This window comes from Bubalus kerabau, chromosome 3, assembly GCF_029407905.1.
Source record: "Bubalus kerabau isolate K-KA32 ecotype Philippines breed swamp buffalo chromosome 3, PCC_UOA_SB_1v2, whole genome shotgun sequence".
Classification (NCBI taxonomy): Eukaryota; Metazoa; Chordata; class Mammalia; order Artiodactyla; family Bovidae; genus Bubalus; species Bubalus kerabau.
In genome coordinates, this window is record NC_073626.1 from 30,975,028 (window position 1) to 30,997,382 (window position 22,355).

The window sequence follows — 22,355 nt, forward strand, 5'->3', positions numbered from 1 at the left end:
GAACCAGATGTGTCTACCCAGAGGCCAGATACCCATTACGTGTACTGCGATCACCTGTAAAAATGCAAGGGAAGAGTTGTTGGGGCAATCTGAGCACAGTTTGAAAGAGAATTTCCAGACACAGGGTATTGCAGAAGGGAGTGAGTTTATTAAGAACAAAGAGCAGAGATAAAGTGGGCACTGTGAGCGCAGTGGGCTGACAACTCCTGACAGGCCAGGGAGAATCGACAGTTTTCATGAGTTAATAGCCAATTTTTATAGCCTTGAGACAAAGAAAATTCCTGCTGGAAGGTTGGCATTAGGTGATTGGGGAGCTTTGGGTGTTTCATGAAGTGGGCATCTTGGCCTAATTTGGAGTCAGGAAACCTGTTAGTGATGTTCAGGGGCTTTTGGCAACTATTACAAAGGGGCTTGATTTTGGAGGTATCCTTGGTTCTGGGATCTGCTTCTGTGACCTTGGTATAAGACCCCACACCTGTGGCCTGGGGCAGGACTCAACATTACTGCCATTGCTTTTATGCTTATCTTTGTAGGTGCATTGAGGGGGTATACTCTCTCTTTCCAGTGTACACATCCACATTTAATCCAGCAGCAAATTGTATCTATTTTCACTTGCAAGGGACCCTCAAATCATTTCATTCCTTAATATCTCTGTGCCTATTACCTTGGTCTAGCACGCTCTTGTCATTGGCTCAAACAACTGCTTTGGCTTCCTCTTCACTCTTGCGCCATCCAGCTCACGGTATACACTGCAGCAGAGCTGTGCTCTAAAACCCAATCTGTTTCCATAACACTTCAGTAGCCCCCACGTGGCTCTAAGGAAGAAGCTCCAACCCTTTTTGCTCCCCTTACAATGTAAGCTCTGGGTGACAGTAGCCATCCTGTCCAGTTTGCAGAGGAAGTTTTGCACATTTTTGTTATTCATTAACTCTTCAGTCAGTGCACAAACCTAGTTTTCAGCTTCTTCATGTTCTTACACCTGACCGTTCCTTCAGCTTCATCTCTTGCCAACTGCTGCCGTTGAATTTACACTCCAGCTATAATGTTTATAATGTTGTTTAGATTCTGAAAATCACCAAAAACAGAAACAGTTATCAGAAAAGCACAACACTGAGAAAAAGAAAGGTAAAAGCTCCAAGACTCAGACAATCTGATAAAATGAGGAGAGCCGAGGCTAGTGACAGGGCAGTTAGTAGAGTCAAAAAGAGATACTTGGGAATAAAAGGCAAATGGACAATGGACACAAGCAAACAGGAGTACAGACCTATGTCATCAGCCACGAGGACCAAATCTCTGGATCAAATATTGTCTATATACCTGTCCTACCTACCTTAGTGCCTTTCATTGATTGGAAGAGCCTTTCTGGGATGAGTTAAGTAGCTATTATGCTACTACATGGTTATTATATGCCAAGCATCCTGCTAAAAACTGAGGGTGCAAGATCAGTGGGTAGCAGCCACTGCCCTTATGAAGACTGCAACATATGTAGGCAGGCGATATTGATTATTTCAGTATAATAGAAGACAGACTGCATAGCAAAGGAGGGGTACTTTGCCAAAGATGAGGGCTTGCAGAAAAAGGTTTCATCACAGTTTCTATAAACGTCTATTGATTTTGCCTATGTCAACAAGATAACTAAATCTCCCGATGTTTAGTCTACATGTTTCATGGACATGCATGGTTGTTTACGTAGAACAGGTAAACGGTCATAGGAAACTGTTATTTTCCCATTTGAATATGAATTCATTTTGTTGACATGGCTTTACCTAGCTAAAAGGCTGAATTTTTCCCAAAGGTCACAGAGGAATTCCTCACTTTGTTTGACAGGCTGAAGACCAAATTTTTGAATGTCAAGCACACTTATAAATAGTTTGAGTTTATCTGATGTCCAATGCCATTTAACTTATATTTTTTTCTGAAGAAGTCTGTTTTCCCCAGCATGAAAACTCTATTTGAAATTAAGTCATATGCAGGTCCTGATGCACCAGGAGTGAGGCTCTTTTGTTTCTCTCCCTACAATCTCCACACCATTGTGGGAGGTGGGGAGATGGGGAATCAGCCAAGGGACGGGGGTTGCAATCATATGAATAGTGCAACTCAGTCTTTCATATTATGATCCCAAATGTGCCACCCCAATATTTTCAGAAATATGCTGCATTGAATATGCAAAGTAGGGACTTGCTCAGAAATCACAGTTGCAATTCCAGGGAGCAGTGATTTACCGGTACAGGAAGAGGGCAGAGTGGTGGAAGCCCTCCACCTAAGTGTAGGCAGTAAAAGCACTGGCTGTACAAAACTGAAAGAAATAATAAGATTGATTAAAGCCTTGTCTGTTTTTTATTATCCCCATATATTGTCATTCTAAACAATGTCAGTGGTAAAAATCCTCCTTTCTACTGGGTTAAACCATTCCCACTGCACCACACCCTTTCTACAAAGGAAGGGAGTCTCTTTCTCCTGCACCTACTAAACAAAGGCTGCTGTTAACCAGAGACAGGAAGCGTTGCTGTCATCTGCTGCTGTTTTTTTTTTTAATATAAATTTATTTATTTTAATTGGAGGCTAATTACTTTACAATATTGTGTTGGTTTTGCCATACATCAACATGAATCCGCCACGGGTGTACATGTGTTCCCCATCCTGAACCCCGCTCCCACCTCCCTCCCAGTACCATCCCTCTGTTTTCTTTACAGTGGCATCAGTGTTGCTATTAGATGCAATATTTACATTGCAATAGTAAAGGCGGAGCTCTATCAAGGGGCAACATCCTACTGCTTCCCTAGTAGAATATCTCTTCCCTGGCAAATAGGATGCCCACTTCCACTCAGCAAATGGCTTCACAAAATAAGTTTGCCAAGATCTGATGGGAGAACTGCCTTATCAGGGAATAGGAGTGATTTTCAAGTCACACCTTGAAAGTGATGAGCACAGTAGTTAATAACCGCTGGTCCTTTAAGAACAGGTTTCTCCCTGGGGCAGTAACACCAATAAAAGGCTAGTTCAGGGCTTCCCTGGTGACTCAGAGGGCAAAAAAAGTCTGCCTGCAATGTGGGAGACCCAGGTTCAATCCCGAGTCAGGAAGATCCCCACTCCAGTATTCTTGCTTGGAGAATTCCATGGACAGAGGAGTCTTGCTGGCTACAGTCCAAGGTGATGAAAAGAGTCAGACACAGACTGAGCAACTAAACTTTCACGCTTTGGAAACCAACAACCCATTTCAAATTTAAACTCAAGTCTTTCAGAAAATGTATAACTTTTCAAATAACAGGTAAGTAACAGCCTCTTGAGTTCATCTGGAAGAAAGAGATATTTTTTAGAACAATTTGTAGAAGGCCTTGGTAGGAATATTTGAGCAAACAGAACTCATATTGAGCGGAAGGGAGGGAGGGTAAAAGAGAGGAAATAAGGAGGGAAGGAAAAATGTGTAGGAAATTCTTCAATCTTTGTAGAGCAAAAGTGTACTACATTTGGATTTTTTTTAGAAAAAGCAAAATTAAATTTTAAAATGCTTTAAAAAAAAGCAGTGTGGTCTGGGTCTACCTAAGTTAGAAAATGTGTATTTAAATGGCTGAAAATTGACTGTGTACAAAGCAGCATGTCATCTTTGTGCATTGATCCAATAAGACTCTGCACTAACTGTATTTTGGCAGGCAGTTTCTAATCTTCAGTCCAGCTACTCCTCTGTGGCCAGAGTATTCTAAGTATTTTTCCAGCCTCCATCTATCTTTTTCTAGACCCATGGCAAAGCTTGTGGTCTCCTTGAATGCTGGGCCTCTCCCCACCCTCAGAGATTCTGTATTTGATATTGTATAAATAGTATGGAATTCTCTAGACAAGAATACTGGACTGGGTAGTCATTTCCCTCTTCACAGGATCTTCCTGACCTGGGGATCAAACCCAGATCTCTTGCATTGCAGGCAGATTCTTTACTGTCTGAGCCACCAGGGAGGCCCAAATAGTAACCAGGAAAGGTAAACTGAGACTTGGAAATCAGAGGTTACAATTGTTGAGATGTAGCAAACCTAGAAAATGAACCCCATGAAGTCACGTTCCAAAAGGATAGAGGCATCAAACCTGGAGTGAAATTAACGTCACTTTAGCTCAATTATAAAACTTAATTTACAAATATAAATTGTATGCATATGGATATTTAATGATTTGACCAAGGTGATACAGCAGTTAAGCAGGAGAAGAAAATAACTAATGACTATAAGACAAAAGCAGAACCTTGCTGCATGAAGTCTTCTCCAGAACTTTAATCATGTTCCACCATAAGAAAATAATAGTTATGGCAAAAATAGTCCTGATGATTTATTTATAAATGGTAGAACGTGGATGTCTACAGCCTTCTGTTCCTTTTTTGAATGTGTACCGTGGATATTTTACTGTTAGAATGAGAACAGTTTATATTTTAGGTTTTAAGCATACAGGGTGTAACAACATAGCAGTGAGATGGAATACTGCCACATTTGATGCACAATCATATGTGATAATATGTGGGTTATCAATTAATGCAAATCCTGTCTGAACTCCTTATAATTTTTACTAAGGCAAGATGTTTGCATAGACACCTGGGTCAGTCAGTTTCATCCTATACGAATATGGTGATCAGAGACAGTGAATTTTCTAGGAGAGTAACATCTGTCTGTATCCTATTTAAATGAAGGCAATTTTAAGATACCAAATATTCATTGTATACATAGTATTTTAGCATAAATAAATTTCAAACCAGAAAAACAATCCCTTTGTTAGATTAGAGCTCTAATTTCCATTTAGAAAATGTGGTCCCCCCAAAATAATTTCCTCCACACAGAAAAACTCAGCACCAAAGTTAGTATCAGATACCCACATTCAAACATCCCCGCCATCACACCATGCTGCTGCTGCTGCTGCTAGGTCGCTTCAGTCGTGTCCGACTTTGTGCGACACCATAGACGGCAGCCCACCAGGCTCCCCCATCCCTGGGATTCTCCAAGCAAGAACACTGGAGTGGGTTGCCATTTCCTTCTCCAATGCATGAAAGTGAAAAGTGAAAGTGAAGTCGCTCAGTCGCATCCAACTCTCAGCAACCCCATGGACTGCAGCCTACCAGGCTTCTCCATCCATGGATTGTCCAGGCAAGAGTACTGGAGTGGGTTGCCATACTTTTTCCTAAAAACGAACAAACAAAAGAAAACCTTTGCTTAAAATAAAGCAACAACACAAAACAAGCTAACAAAGTGAACCCCACATAAACTTCCGTTTGAGGAAGCACTCAGAGAGGCGGCTCACCCCTTTCCCAGCCACAGTGTGAGTCCAGATTGGTCTAAGTCCATTACTGTGTTATTATTCCTCTCACCAGTGACTGATTTAGATGATGGTCTTCTGGGAAAGAGTTCCTCACTCTTAGAAGAGATTAAGAGAAAGAGGCGGCTTCCTTTTCTTTGGGATCTTGTTTTGCCTGAACGTATGGCCCATAGAGTCAGCAGGAGCTTGGAGCCCATGCTCTAGGGATGGGTAAAGCAGAATGAGCTTCCCCAATGGCTCAATGGGTAAAAATCCACCTGCACTGCAGGAGACACGGGTTCAATCCCTGAGTCAGGAAGATCTCCTGGAGAAGGAAATGGAGGCCCACTCCAGTACTCTTGCCTGAAAAATCCCAGGCGAGCCTGACAGGCTACAGTCCATGGGGTTGCAAAAGAGTGGGAGGTGACTGAACAACTAAGCATGATGGATGCACAGTGCAAAGCAGAATGAGAAAAAAAGACTTGGATTCCTAGTGATACCCTAGAACCCAAATTAACCAGTTCTATAACTGCCATTCTTCTGGACATCTTGTTATGTATAAGGAATGTTCTTATTACTTAAACTAGTTGCAACTGGAAACATCCAACATGAAAAAAGACCAAAACTGCCTCTAAAATTTCCCTCTCAGACATGCTTTTTCTGGATACAACCAGCCTTACCAAGAGGGTGGGAAAGCTGAGGAAAGTTCCTTAAAGCCATTACAGAAGGAGATCAGTTCTGAGTATTTCCTTCAAGCCCCAAAGCCAACATAGCTGGCAGTGCAGAGCAATGAGTCCTCTGTGAACTGGCAAAGGGTGCCAGATGTTCACCTTGAACACACATCAGGGGTTTAGGGTAAACAGGGCAAGAGAGTCCAGGAAAGGGATGAGAGAGTTGGCACCATGATTGCCATACCCATCTCTTCTCCCTAGATACACAGCTGACCGGCACCATTCATCTTCTCTTGTGACTAATCGGAGGCATATAAGACGAGGTGATGTATGCCTCTCTCCAGACTGAGCCATAAACCTTCCAGATGTGCGCTTCCAGGCTCTCTCCCCCATCCAGCTGGCTAGCTAGAAAATGGCATTAGGAATGACCTCGGGAGCCCTGAGTTAAAGGCAGATGAGTGCCCCAAGGAAACAGGCCTCTGTCTTCTACCTGTTCTGCTCAGCAGGAATATCCAAAATAGACTGCTAATCTTGAACAAGATATAAACTTTTAGTGTTTTACACTGCTGAGTTTTACTGTTTTATTTGCTACAATTGCTCTTATTACAGTATTAATTGATTCAGCAGAGTTACACAGTTTTGGTGAACAGCGATATGACTGAAGTGAACAAGTAGGTTAATATAATCTAGGTTTATAAATAAGGACAACCTGAGGCTCAGAGATTTAGTGTCCTGCCCAAAATATCCATGAAGTAACTTGTAGAGCTGACCTAGAACTCAACCATTCTGTGTCCAAGTTCACCTCCTTCTGGTATCCTAACCTACAAAAGGACAAGTGGATAAAATCTGACTTGGTTCCAACTCTTGAAATTTCACCTTGACCAAGATATATCAGAAAAGACAAATCCTGTATGAACTAAACAGTATAGATTATTGTGCTATTACTGACTGGTCCCTACGTGCACTAATTTCACCTTTATACTAAGCTTTATTTTACATCAGATTAACTAGAATTATCACACAACTGGTATCCACTGAACAGTTTAGTGCAAATTAACCTGTAGGTTGATCTGGAATATTGTTAACATCTCATTTAATTTTGGCATATAATTTATCTTTCTAATATGATATTCGGCATTAACTTTTTGTAAAACTGAAATTAAGAAACCATACTTTTCTTCTTTCTCTTAAATATTTTTTTTTCTAATTATAAGTTAGTATGCTTTCATTATAGCAATGTGATTTCAAATTTTCCCACAGAGCCAGTGTCTCATTGTTGGAGGGGAAAGTTACAGGTAAGCAAGGGGAAGAGGCTACAGTTATCCATCTGGCAATAGATTATAGCTGGAGACATAAGTATAAACTCATATTTAGCTTAACATAGATACAGAGAGTTACATAAAGAACTCGATATATACACATATACAGGGATTAGTAAAGACCCATGTGTTTCCTTTCTCTGTCAGGCTTAGAAGCAATAACATCCCAAGAGCAAGCAGCACATAAGGTGCCCAGATCTTTGTTTCTATGACCACCGTACAATAAAACGAAGCATGGCTCCTTGGAAAAATGGATGATTTTAGAACTGGGGCAGGAAAGATAGAAGACGAGCCTGGGGTATCTTATAGTGCCAGAAAATAAGGAATACTTTTAAAAAAGGTATCCCACAATAATGGGATATGTCAAAGGAGCTCCCTATAACCAAAACTGGAACCATTTGGGAAACAAAGTAATATCAAAATTATAGCCCAAAATATAAAAGAACTCTCTAGAAATATCCATGAGTCTGTATTGATACAAAATATGGACTAAATGAATGGAATAGAATTGACAAGTATTCCATGTAGAAAAATTCCAAATAACCTAGGGAGACTCCAATCTCAAGGAGCAAGGAGGTAGACCATAACTCCCACCCCTTAAGTGTAGGTTGTATATATTGACTTCTTTCCAAAGAAGACAGTGTGGAAAGGCAAAGGGAAGAAGAGTAACTTTAAAGCGGAAAAATCTAACAAGCACTACTTTAGGTAGGGTATTCAAGGTTCACATCCACAGTGACAAGTCACATTGATAGAATGTACCCTCCACAAGCTGTACTGAAAGCAGCTGTAATGAAAGAGGTAAAGAATACCTCTGTATTGTTCTTCAACAAAACTCCTTACTCCTGTCTAAACACAGAAAAAAAAAATCAAACAATTCCCAGGTGAGGGACATTTTACAAAGTATGTGACCAGTACTCCTGAAATCTATCAAGGTCACCAAAAAAGGAGGAAAGTTTGAGAACTATCACAGCCAAGAAGATCCTAAGGCAATAAGACAACCAAATGCAATATGATGTCCTGAATGGGATCCTGGACCAAAAAAATGGATGTTAGTAAAAATGAAGACAATCTGAATAAAGTATGGAATTCAGTTAAAAATAATGTGTCAATATTGGTTCATGAATTGTCATGCAAGTACCATACTAACATGAGAAATTGATAGCGGGGAACTGAACGTGAAATGTAAGAGCACTGTGTGCCCTGTCTTCACAACTCTTCCATAACTTAAAACAATTCTAAAATTTAGAAGTTATTTTTTCAAAAAAAAAAAATCTTAATCCTATCATCTTGCAATAGACAGACATTTTAATGCCAATTAAACCTTTTTTTAAAATGGGTCTATCTTCATTTTTCAAAGTCATTTCATCCTGTACATACTTGTTCACTTAAACTTTATGTCATTACGTATTTTCATGTCATTATAATCTTACAACATAATTTGTATTCATATCAAGGTAGTTCATCTTAAGGATGTATCCAAAATTATTTAGTCAATTATCTACTGACTATCTTTATTCTTCTGTGTGCATGTGCTTAGTTGCTCAGTCGTGTCCAACTCTTTGAGATGCTATGGACTGTAGCCTGCCAGGCTTCTCTGTCCATAGGATTCTCCAAGCAAGAATACTGGAGTGGGTTGCCATTCCCTCCTTCAGGGGCTTTTCCTGACCCAAGGAAGACATCTCCTGTGTCTCCTGCATTGCAGGCAGATTCTTTACCTGCTGAGCCATTACGGAAGCCCTTATGCAGGTCAGGAAGCAACAGTTCGAACTGGACATGGAACAACAGACTGGTTCCAAATAGGAAAAGGAGTACGTCAAGGCTGTACATCGTCACCCTGCTTATTTAACTTATATGCAGAGCACATCATGAGAAACACTGGGCTGGAAGAAGCACAAGCTGGAATCAAGATTGCCAGGGGAAATATCAATAACCTCAGATACGCAGATGACACCACCCTTATGGCAGAAAGGGAAGAGGAACTAAAGAGCCTCTGGAGGAAAGTGAAAGAGGAGAGTGAAAAAGTTGGCTTAAAGCTCAACATTCATAAAAATAAGATCATGGCATCTGGTCCCATCACTTCATGGGAAATAGATGGGGAAACAGTGGCAGACTTTATTTTTGGGGGCTCCAAAATCACTGCAAATGGTGACTGCAGCCATGAAATTAAAAGACGCTTAATCCTTGGAAGAAAAGCTATGACCAACCTAGATAGCATATTCAAAAGCAGAGACATTACTTTGCCAACAAAGGTCCGTCTAGTCAAGGCTATGGTTTTTCCAGTGGTCATGTATGGATGTGAGAGTTGGACTGTGAAGAAAGCTAAGCACTGAAGAACTGATGCTTTTGAACTGTGGTGTTGGAGAAGACTCTTGAGAGTCCCTTGGACTGCAATGAGATCCAACCAGTCCATTCTAAAGGAGATCAGTCCTGGGTGTTCATTGCAAGGACTGATGCTGAAGCGGAAACTCCAATGTTTTGGCCACCTCATGCGAAGAATTGACTGACTGGAAAAGACCCTGATACTGGGAGGGATTGGGGGCAGTGGGAGAAGGGGACGACAGAGGATGAGATGGCTGGATGGCATCACCGACTTGATGGACATGAGTCTGAGTAAACTCCAGGAGTTGGTGATGAACAGGGAGGCCTGGCATGCTGTGATTCATGGGGTCTCAAAGAGTCGGACACAACTGAGCAACTGAACTGAACTATTCTTCTTTAATCCTACTGAATTTACTGAGGAAGGAGGTATGGAAAATGGACAGAGTAAGAAGACAGGAAACAATTCTGACATATTTGTTCATTGTGAGAAAGAGAGGAATGGGCCCAATCCAAAGCTGCCAGGGAAATTGCATTGGGCCCAGAAACAGGAGACCAAGACCAGTCACTGGTATCAGCTCTGCAAATAACTCTAAGTGTAGCCTTAAAGTCACTTCACTCTATAGTTCTTTATCTACAAAATGCCTTTATCCATAACATAAAGTAGTTAACTTACTTGACACCAAGTAAAATTCCATTCCTGAAATCTATTCTATATTTTGCAACAAGACTATTTCTTAGAAAATTTCACATAGGTGATACAGCCAAATATACTTAATATAATGAAGAGGGTGTAGAAAATGGACGACAGATACATTTCCTCTTTGTTGTATAGCCAAAAACAATTCTCCATCATGTGGCACTAATGGAATACATTACATAAAGTGACTGTTGGATGCACAGGGGACTCTTCGAGTGAAAAAGAGGGAGTACTAGTCCATGAATGTTGCAAGAACAGTGAGTTTAGCTGAACGTAAGAAAAATGTCTAACAACAGAATGGTTCCTAGAAAAATTAGTGAGTTTTTAGTTGTGAGAGTTTTGCAGCCTCGGCTGGATAGAGAACCATTGAGAATACTACAGAAAGTATTTCTGTCCTGGGTAGGAATTCAAGCTGAATGGTCACCGAGAACACTTTCCATTTTTAAGGGCTAAGATTTTTCTTTACTCTTATGAGCAACACCATCTTTAGTAGTGACCCTGTTTCTGAGCTCTCTCCTATCTCCTTGGTCTCTCAACTGAAGAACAGATTCATTAACCAAAATAAAGGCATCAATTAGGTGGATAAACCCTTTGGCTAGTTTGTATGCTTTGATGGGTGCATCTCTAAGTATCCTGTGAAGGATGTGATTAAGAGAGTGTGAGTGGAATCATCTCTATTAGGTCAATGCAAAAAGAATAGAAACTATGTAGAGCAGATCTCCAGTTCACCATCAAACTTTAGAACCTGCCCTCAAAATTTCTTCCTATTCTTTCTAGAACATGAATTTGTGAAAGTCCCAATAGATAGTATACACATTTATTAAAGGTTTTGAAATTGATCTGATTTGCAGGTAAAGATTCTTCACCTTCACACTGTGGAGGGTATATATTAAGGGAGAACCTGGGGGTTTTCTTTTCCATATGGGGAAGGTGACTGTTTTATACACGGTTCTGCTGCCAAGTCGCTTCAGTCATGTCCGACTCTGTGCGACACCGTAGACGGCAGCCCACCAGGCTCCCCCATCCCTGGGATTCTCCAGGCAAGAACACTGGAGTGGGTTGCCATTTCCTTCTCCAATGCATGAAAGTGAAAAGTGAAAGTGAACTCCCTCAGTCCTGTCTGACTCTTAGCGACCCCATGGACTGCAGCCTACCAGGCTCCTCCGTCCATGGGATTTTCCAGGCAAGAGTACTGGAGTGGGGTGCCATTGTCTTCTCCGATTTTATACATTAACTGACTCCAATGTGTATCCCTTCTACCTAGCTCACCTTCTTTCTTCAAATAAAGACTAGGCGCTAGGCGTCCCAAAACTTTTGTTTCTGGAATTTCCCTCCGAGGAAAAAAATCAGATAGGTTCTCAGTCCTCAAGGATGAGGGGCAGAAGGCGAAATGGGAGAAAAAGACTAAAACCAATTTTAGGAACTTTTGGTCCTAAACTTCAAAAGTACGGAAGTGAATGCAATATTTTATGAGAAACCACATATTGCCTGCGGATCTTCACTTCCCAACACACACACACACAAACACACACACACACACCCCGAAGCCAAAGGCGACTGCTATTGGCAAATGCCTCCTCTCCAATCACCAGAGCAAGGAAGGATCCCTAGAGCCCCAACGCACCGCCAATAGACGGGGTCTCTGCAGCCCGGGGAAAGACAGCGTGGAAGGAAATCCCTTGCAAGCTGTGTGGTGTGTTAAAAATGCAGCATCATTCTCTCAGCTCCTTTTCTTGGTCCGACAAGCCGAATTCAAGAGCACAGGGAAACTGGAGGGGCGAAAAGGCTGCCTCCTCCAGAAGCCCTCGAGTCCCTCCTTCCACGCCCCTCCCACCCCCCTTCTGAGGCTCCCATCGCCACAGCTCCAATGGGCCGGCGGCGCCTTCCCCATCTCGTCTTCCATTCACTCCGGAGGGGAAGGAGGAAGAGGGAAAACAAAACTCTAAAAATAACTGTTAGCCTCTTAAAAAAAGGAAAAGCTTAGCTGCCCACCCCCCTCCATCCCCCGCTCCCGCCCTCCTCTTCTCCCTCCTCCCGCCCCCCACCCCCCCGCCTTCGTGGGGCACATGTCTGCTTCTTACAACACCGAGCCACATGGTTCCAGTTAGGCGCCGAACCCCACCGGGACGAAGAGGAAATTCACATCTGTGGGACGCTCCGCACGGAACCAGCTCCAGCGAGGGAGATCGGGGACTGCAGCACCGAGATGAAGGGCTAGACCGCGGGATCGCTGCTCATGCGGTGAGAAGGGGGCGCGGGAGGCGGCCGGGGCGGGCGGGGAGGGGGTGGGCCCGGGGGCCCTCGCAGCGCCCGCCGGCCACCCCCGCGCGCGCGGTCTCTATCTGCCCGCCTTGCTGCAACTTGCTGCAGTGTTTGAAAGAGTAGTAGGAGCGCATGGAGGTGGGGCCGGGGAAAGACCGGGCGGAGGAGAGGGGGGGGCACGGGGAGCGCGGAGGGGGCTGGGAGGCGGCGGAGGCTGTGGGGCGGGGGGCCGACCCGGAGCGGGTAAGACGGGGCGGGGGGGGCGTGGAGAGAAGCGGGGTAGCCCGGCGCTTACACATGTCACATGTGCTTTTTAAGACGGCCGGGAGCGCCTGCGAGCTGGATTTGGTGGAGGATGCTGCGGCAGGTGCTTCGCAGAGGGCTCCAGTCGTTCTGCCACAGGCTGGGCTTGTGCGTGAGCCGGCACCCGGTCTTTTTCCTCACCGTGCCCGCAGTCCTGACCATCACCTTCGGCCTCAGCGCGCTCAACCGCTTCCAGCCCGAGGGCGACCTGGAGCGCCTGGTCGCTCCCAGCCACAGCCTGGCCAAGATCGAGCGCAGCCTGGCCAGCAGCCTTTTCCCCCTGGACCAGTCCAAAAGCCAGCTCTATTCGGACTTACACACCCCCGGGAGGTATGGCAGGGTGATCCTCCTCTCCCCACCCGGGGACAATATTTTGCTCCAGGCTGAGGGGATCCTGCAGACCCATCGAGCCGTGCTGGAAATGAAGGTGAACTACAAGGGCTATAATTATACTTTTTCCCATCTGTGTGTGTTGAGAAATCAGGATAAGAAATGCGTGCTGGATGATATTATTTCAGTGCTAGAGGATCTCAGGCAGGCTGCCGTCTCCAATAAGACAACAGCCAGGGTGCAAGTGAGGTATCCCAACACTAAATTAAAGGTATGCTCCTCCTGCATGCTTCTGCCAATTAAAGAGGCAGCACTTCATTTCTTGCCCTAAACAAGCAAAGAAAATGCAGAGGTCTCATCCTTAAGACTCAGAAGCTGATGCTTCTTTCATTTTGGCGGGGTGGTGGGGAACGATGGGCAACCGAGTGAAGAAAACAGGCAATAAATGGCATGACTAGATATTAAGCAATTCAAAGCCAAACAAATGCCAAAAATGAGAAAAAAAAAATGGATGGAAAAAAAAAGTTGTTTCTGAGACCCTGCAATTACATCTTTGTTCAGGGTTAATAAATCAGTGAATGGAAGGGGGAGGGGGAATCCTGAACAATTTGGGGGATTTCTTTTCATTCTGGGGCTCAATGTATTTCTTATTACTGATTACACATCCCACCTGGTGCCATATCCACCCCTTTACATCTTCAGCCTTGCTTGATTTTGACATGTAGGGAGTTTGTGCTTGGCTGCCCTGCGAGTGTGTGTCTGGAAGCAGTGGGTATGAATGGCTAAGGATTCCAGGAATTATGTGTGTGTGCGTGTTTGCACAGGGAAAGAAGCAGGAATTTTCTCTGTGTGAAAATGGAGATGTGCAGCTTACTGATGTAGTAGTTAACTGAGTCCTGTTATTTCCTCCCCACCACACACACAGACACTAAATCCAAACCAAAGCAAGATTATTATAATAGCCCAATAGCAAAAGAAAAAATTCCACAGTCAGCAAAAGTTGCCATGAATGATAATTCTGGCATTAAATAGACAGTACTGTTTAAACTCTCAATTCGGATTTTGTTGCTCAAATGAGATTTCTAAACTCATTCCACACTGTCAGGATAGAGCTGCTGCAGGCAATGAGGCATGCAGTCTCCAGGTGACTGAAGTTTCAGGGACAAATGTGACTTCCAAAAGAGTCACTGCACCATTTGTATGCTCAGCCCTGAGCAGCTCAGAGGCTGCACAGTCAAGAATTCCTAAGGCAGGTGTTTCCCAAGAAGAAGGAATTTTCTTTCTTCTAATGTGTATGAGGATGTGTGTGTGCTTCTAGGGAAATCATGGAATAGAACATCCCAGTTTCGATGAATGGGTGGCCAGATATAGGAAATTGCTAATATTTCTATTAATTTATTTGATACAATCAGCATCTGTACACAATTTAGAAAAATTAATTTCTCAGGATTTTTGAGGTAAAGGGCTCTTTTTCCTGAATTGAAGGAGAAGTTATTGCACTTGGAAACTAGGGATTCCTCAGAAAATCCCATAACCTGCCTCCTTTTAACATATTGCCCTTGTTTATGGATCCAGAGGCTGACAAGGTTTCAGCCCCCTGTTCGCAGGAGCAGTCCCTTGGAGTTTAGTGAGACTAGACAGATGATTCATTAGCTTGAAGTCTAGGTAAGGGCTTGCCTGCCTCACACTTATTGAAGGGAGCGTGATGAATAGATGTGGTCGGGTTGCACGCTTTTCATTTCCCAGACCCTTTGCCATCAACATTATTGCTCGTTCGAGAGAAGGACGCGGTGAAGAGGTGATCTTCTTCACCTACAGTCTTTATCTGAGTTCTTTCCTATGTCAAACATCGGGTGTAAAGAAAGATTTGAAATTGTGACGTATTTAAATTTCAATTTGTTTTCCCTATTGAAGCAAGTTTGCAGTTTATTAATATGCAGGCTTAATTGAGCCCCTTATTTAGTTTAGTCAGCAGTACTCTCCAGGTGTAAGGGCTCTGTCCAATCAGCCACCATGGGCATTTTATTTATCCAGCAATATCATTATGATATGTGGGATACAAACTCCTAAGGCCTCTAATTCACCTCTTTAATAATGACTGACTGTACTCCTATGATTTACTGGATGCTCTTCTAGGCACATGGGACAAGTCTGCAGCAAGAAAAGCAAAGTTCTTACCTTCAGGGATCTTAATCGTTGATGTCAAGGTCCTTCCCTTGATTATCTGTAAGCAGGGACTCTAATCCTTGGGTCCAGAGGTTCTCCATCTAAACTTTCTGGCTGATTGGTTGGTTCATCTACATCTTGATAGGAATCAGTGGATAATCATAAAAGAATGGAGTAATTGATTACAAAGGGCCATGTAGTATTAGTGGAATTATTCTGCTAACCATAATAAGAACAGGAGAATTATACACTGGCTATCTGATTTATAAAGCCCTTTTTCTGCTACATTCTATCAGTAATATCAATGTGTCCTCCAGTGCATTGGCATGACTCTTTCGCATGCAGTCAGTGGGGTCCTTAAGGTATTTTGGGGTAAATGTCTTCTGAGAGGAGTGGACTTCCCTGGTAGCTAAGATAGTAAAGAATCTGCCTGCAATGCAGGAGAGCCGGGTTCAATCCCCAAGCTGGGAAGATCCCCTGGAAAAGAGAATGACAACTAATTCCAGTAGTATTGCCTAGAGAATTCCTTGGACATACCATGGGGTCCCAAAGAGTTGGACACGACTGAGCAACTAACACTTTCACTTTCTGAGAGCAGTGGGTTCTCTGAAGCATCCAGATGGAATATCACACATGCTAATGTAATATAAAGTACAACTGGTGGAATTCCAGGGATACCTAGAATCCTATGAGTCTCCAGGGACTTTCAGGTGAAGAACTCCCTCACACAGAGCGAAGTGAGATGGCCCTTTGTTTTGTTTATATGTGATATGGAAATTACTTTAATTCATACATGACAGTGATGCTCAAAGAATGTCCCTAGGATGCTGACCCATAGTAAACTTTGAAAACTTCTGTTGTATGATATTTGAGAGAAATTTTATATTCACAGTTTTTGGCCGTTTAATTAATGTTGCTTTCATCTGCTACACTTGGGTCGCCAATCTTCCCAACTCTGGCCAGTATGAAAAATTTCAGTGCTGGATAATGCCATTGGTGGACAGAGAATCAATAGTTGAGGGAAAATGCAAAATAAATAACAGGGGCAGGATGGTGTGGATAGGAACTGGCAATCTCCTGACATAGAAGGAGCAGTAGGTCAGAGCCTGGAGATAGTCTGAAGATGTATAAACACTGATTGACAGAAAGCTTAGGACAGAAAGCTTTTTGGCAGAGGTCAGAAAGCTTAGGTTATGACAATTGGAAGGACATCTTCCAAATATTATTAAGACACCCAAGTAGTTCTGAGCACAAAAAGGTTTAGAACTTCTGATAAACATGATTATCTTGACAAGGTGATCCAGACAGGCAGGAACACAGAAAGTTGCTGCTATGGAATTCTAAAGAGAGGCTCAGATAAAGATGATATGAAAAAAGGAGCAGTCAGCTTAGAATACTACAGAAGAAACATATGCACTTTCAAATGCTGTGTAGGAAAGGAGCCATGATCGGAAATCCCTACACCTATATAATACAAACTCTACTGTTGTGCCTGTCATTATATTCTTTATGTTATTATATCCCTGAGCAGGCACAAAGCTCAAGTCTTACATTCCTTCTGTACTATTCACATCCCCCAAACCCAACCTGTACAGTTCTATGCAGGCAATATTTCCATCATTGATTAGTCTATTGACTAATGTGTTCATTTATACTGTAACATCACAAAGCTATTATCAACCTTCAAACCTCTATGATGTGCTTTTACTTTAAAGATATTCTCTACCCTCTCCAGATTTCTATAAATTTTTTGACCCTACTAATTCAGGGACCATTTTTTCCCACTTATTTAAGCATACATATTGTATAAATTGCTATAGTGTAGCCAGGCTGAATTTTGAAATTAAACACATAGTGTTGGAACCAGTCTCCTGATTAAAATGAGACAGGCACTCAAAATCCTTAAGCAAGGACTGCTCTGGACTCCAAAACATAGTGTCATTATAATTCCAGGGGCTCAGGTGGTTACAGGTAATATTTCCTTACTTCTTAGGTAGGCCATGATGACCTCACTTTTCCATCTGGCTAGTTCTAAGAAAGTACCAACTTCCATATGTCCCTGTTTCTTTAATTTTGCCACTGAAAAAGGCCAAGTAATGAAGAAGCAGAGAAATGTGGTCCATGACAAATGGTAAGAAAGAAGTGAAACAATCCCCTGCAGCCTGTCCTTCCCATTAAATTCCATTAATACATACCTCTGAACAGATGTTTAAGTGAAGTATATATTTTCCAAGGTACCACATTTAAGAAGAGGAACAAAGATAGATTTTCCTGCTTCTTAAAAGAGTGTTTCTCTGGGCACATTTTGAGTACACCTTCCTAATTTGGAAGCTGTTGCCATTAATTATTTAGTTCCAATCTCAGTGGAAGGGCAGTTAAAGCCCACATGAAAAGTAAAAAACAAGCATTACTTTTAAAGATTTCCAAGAAAAGTTATTCCATAGACTCCTTTCCCTAATTCATTCTAAAACCTTAAAAACTAGCTATGTCAGGATCTTCTGTTAGATTTAAGTTTGCATTCCTAATTCTCTCTCTTAATGGAAAAAAAATCACTACCTTATTGAATACATAGTTTGTGTCTTAACTGACATGGTGTTTCATACACAGCATGTCATTTTTGCAAGCTTATGAATCAGGAAGAATATTTTTATTCCCATTTTATGAGTTGGGAACCTAAACCTAAAGACCAGGAGATTAAGTAAATTTTAAGAGGACCCCATGTTAGTGCATGTTGGAGCTGGGCTTTAAATCCAGGTCTGTCTGACACTGAAGTTGATATTTTTAACCATGAATACTGTATTGGGTCCTTGCATATCCTGCATCTTTCTCTGTGACAGCAACCCCTTGTACTAAGGAAGAACTAGGTTGTAACTCCCAAGCCATCTCACATCCACACTTTGACCGCTGTTCTCTCATACCAGTCCCCTTGCTTACTGGAGAGACCAGCCCAGATGAAGGTTCAGTGAAGCTTCTCTTCCCTTACTAACCCACAAAGGAGTAATACTTCCAGTCTGGGTAAACTCTGATGTTGACCCAGGTGCTGCAGTGGTAAAGAATCTGCCTGCCAATGCAAAAGACGCAGAGTTTGATCCCCAGGTCTAGAAGATCCCCTGAAGGAGGAAATGGCAACACACTCAGGATTCTTACCTGGACAAGTCCATAGACAGAGGAGCCTGGCGGGCTACAGTCCATGGGATCGCAAATAGTCGGACACGACTGAGCAGGTAGTATCTGTATACCATCCATATGGTACATGGATTTGCCACAAACAATTTAACAGATTCCTTAGCAACATGTGATTTCACCTTTCATATTATTTCACATCAACTCAGAACAAACTAATGATCCACTGAGAGTGGGGAAGCCTGTTAGGTGACCGAGTTCCAAGCCAGGGTCTTATGTGCCAGACAGGCTTGAGTCCTTCTGTTTAAAATTGGCATCAGGAAAAAGAATTGATGAGATATGATGGGATAATACAATGCAGACTAAATTGAGAAATATTCAGGAGACCTGAGTTCTGATCCCAGTTCTGTAAAGACCAGTTATGTGACATTGGACAAGTCTTGTCACCAATCTGTGCTTCAAGCTCTGGGATTTCTCTGTGACATTCCACCATGCCATAGATAAATATCATCGCAGTGGATCTGGGGATATATTCTAGAATATTTCTTCTCTGGAGTGAAGTAGATGTCTTGATTAGTTAGATTTGAACTATGCTGTTAAGCAATAATCATAGTTTCCTAACTAAATAGTTGTACATATATTTCCAAGCCACTGTATCAGGATCAGTTCAGGCATTAAACTTTTCTGAGAAACCAGGTGGGCAAAAATCTTGCCTGGTATTGGGACACAGATTCTGCTCTTTGGCTTCAACAAAGACCTACTTTAAACTACATTAGGTAAATTTCATAAGTACTTATTCATGCTTCTTTCCATAGTTTTGGAATTCAAGGATTAAGGTAGAATTTTTTAGAAAGCAGAGAAATGACTTTCTCCCTTCTAATTTTCTTACCCTCAGCTGAGCTGATCCAGTGGTTCAGAACCACCAAGGGCTTGGGGTGGACACACGGAGCAAGAACGAAGTGTAGGAGGGCCTAGAGGCCTGTCTGCCCCCTAAATAAAGAAAAAACAAATATTCCTTTGCTCTCACTGCTCTTAAGTATTGCTTTAAGCAATACTTAAATTTAATAGCTTTGTCCTGAATCTTTTCTACTTTAATGCTATTATAACTGAAACAAGCTATGGTGTTGTGCTTTTCAAAATATATTGTGTTAGGAGAATATTTTCATTTTAACCCATTAGCCCTCACAGCATGATAGGGCTTCCCTGGTGGCTCAGATGGTAAAGTGTCCACCTGCAATGCAGGAGACTGGGGTTCTATCCCTGAGTTGGGAAGATCCCCTGGTGAAGGGAATGGCTACCCACTCCAGTATTCTTGCCTAGAGAAATGTCTATTGGACATGATTGGAACACATTGGTTTTATCTCAGTTTAGAGTTGATCGGTCAGCAGATGTGCATACCTATTCCAGATACATCCAGACATTTCTTCACATGCTCAATATCAGCATTTTTAAAGGAGAAATTTGGAAATTCCAAGATTCTGGATTTTCATGACACAGCTCTAGATTAAACAGCAGGCCTGTTTCTTCCCTAACTTAGTTCAACAGACAGGTCAAGCCCCTTCCACACGGAGAGGTCGTGGAAGCGATTCCTATCTCTAGATTGTTTCTGCTAGGCTGCTGGGGGACAGGGAGACAGCTATCACAGCCCTGGCACCCAGAAACATTACGGCAATGCTTTTGATTTAAAAGTGTGCCAAGCTGCTTTGTAAGCTACAGAATTAATTTCTTTTTGTTTCTAAAACCTTTTCCTCAAAGTGTTGTGTATGGACCAGTGGTATCAGCATCCCTGGGAGAACTCACTGGGAATAGAAATATCCCAGGTCTTACCACAGACCTACTGACCAGAACCTGTGTTTTAACCAGCTCCCCAAGTGATTCATAGGCCCCTGAGAGTTTGGGAAACTCAAGTCTCAGATGCAGGGTTGACATTAGTGTTCCCTATTCACAGCTTGAGTTTGAAGTCACGTGTGTTGGCTTAAACCAAAAACACCCTAAGAAAATTGAGTAATTAAGCCTGCACCATCTCATTTTGACATGTGATAGAGACATTAGAGAAATGCCTAGAGAATTATCAAGCAGCTAATCCACACAGAAAGGCTCACCCTTATCCTCTGTGGTTGGGCCCGTCACCTGGTTGAGCTTAAAGCCTATTACTGTCGGTCAATATTTTCCAAAAACGTCAAAATCAAATCTAACCGTGTCTTTAAGAAAAAAAATCAGCAGCGATTTTCTCAAGCCTCTTTGCGATTAGTTTACAACAGTAGCAGCATTAAGCCCTCGTTAGCCTAATCATGTTAATATTATATGGGAACACAAGGTATAGGAACTATACATAGGCACAAGGGTATTTGGGGAAAATGAAACACAAAATTAGAGTGGAGTAGATTTTTGAAGTGGCTTTGCAATCCATGCCTTTCTCAGACAGGATTATTATGGCAGAGCCATTCATTGAAATCAAGGCTCATTCTCTGTAATTCAGGGAAATTCAGGGCCTCTGAAAGGTACCTGATGAGCAGCACTTAAAATGAATGAGTCTGTTTAGTTACAGGCTTTGCGTTGGAACAGCCAATGTTTTCCCTTCAGAATTCCCCTTCTACAAGAAGAGGCTTCATCTGGGCCACGCTTACTTCCCTCTGCTGTCTCAAAGGCTAAAGGCAGAGGATGACTCGGCTTCTGGAAAACAGAAACCTGTTTACAGGGTTCTTATAGCTTCAGGAGGGTCTGAAAGCAGTTCCAGGTGTTCAGGGTAGATGGAGGCTTGCCTGGACATTGAGCGCTCAGCCTCAAAGTTCTCTCTGCCCTTTGAACATTCAGGTCTGTTCTCTCACCTCACCAGGTTTCTTGATTATGTGAAGGAAGAGAATGTTCAGTTCTGATTGTCACTGTGGATCATACTACAGTAGGTGAGGTGCACCTTAGACTCAAAGCCATTCAACTATAGGTATACCTATGGCTGATTCATACTGCGGTTTGACAGAAAACACCAAAATTCTGTAAAGCAGTTATCCTTCAGTAAAAAAATTTTAAATAAAGCCATTCAACTAATGTAACAGATTGTGTCTGCTCTGTGCCACGCCCTGTGTTGGGTGCTGGAGACTTGAGTAAAGAACAAAAAGAGATGTGATGCATGACCCTAAGGAGCTTGAGTCTAATACAAAAGACAAAAATCAGATAAATGTATCATTACAGATTATCACAGAGGAAAATTTCCTGGTGCTGTGAGAGGGAAAGTTTCATGGACAGAGGAGCTTGGCAGGCTACAGTCCATGGGGTCACCAAGGCCTAAGGACACACACCAACAGTGAAAGGAAGATACCAAGTCGTGGGCTCTTGCTCAACTTTCTTGAGCAAGGAACTGTGAGCTGATGTCGAGGTTAGATGGTGGAAGCATCTAGTACCTTAAGTACATTGAATGAAAGCCACTGTGGGTGGAAGTAAAACACTGTCATGGTGAAAGTGCTAAGGGCTGTGTTGAGAATTTCTTAAGAGTTGGTGTCACACAGTTTAGATCAAGATCTGTGAAGCTTGATAGTCCAGTTTACATCTTTACTCTGTCCCATTAGCTCTATGACTTTGTTCAGATGTTTTAACTTCTTTGTAACTCAGTTCTATCATCATAACCCCGACTTCTTATCATTCAGTTGGCTAATTAAAGTAGGGCTTCTCAAATTCTGATTGTCATCTGGAGATCTTGATAAAAATGCAGATTCTGTTCCTGGGATGGTGTGAAATTCTACATTTCTAGCAAGCTGAGGCCTCTGGTCCTTGAACCACACTGAGCAGGAAGAGTATAAAGCATTTAGAACAGTACCTGATTCTTTGCAAACTCTTAACAAACGCTCTCAGCTTAGCTCTTCAGGCACTGATATTCTGCCCTTATTCAGAATTGGTTAATTGATT

At 42.4% G+C, this 22,355-nt stretch overlaps 1 protein-coding gene across 1 annotated transcript in view; it reads left to right on the top strand.

The window, feature by feature from the left end:
• Positions 1–12,837: 12,837 nt before the first annotated feature.
• Positions 12,838–22,355, top strand: part of PTCHD4 (patched domain containing 4) — a 193,899-nt gene continuing 184,381 nt past the window's right edge. The window contains exon 1 of the mRNA XM_055574664.1: positions 12,838–13,263. Coding sequence (XP_055430639.1) covers positions 12,838–13,263 — 426 coding nt within the window. The remainder of the gene's footprint in view (positions 13,264–22,355) is intronic.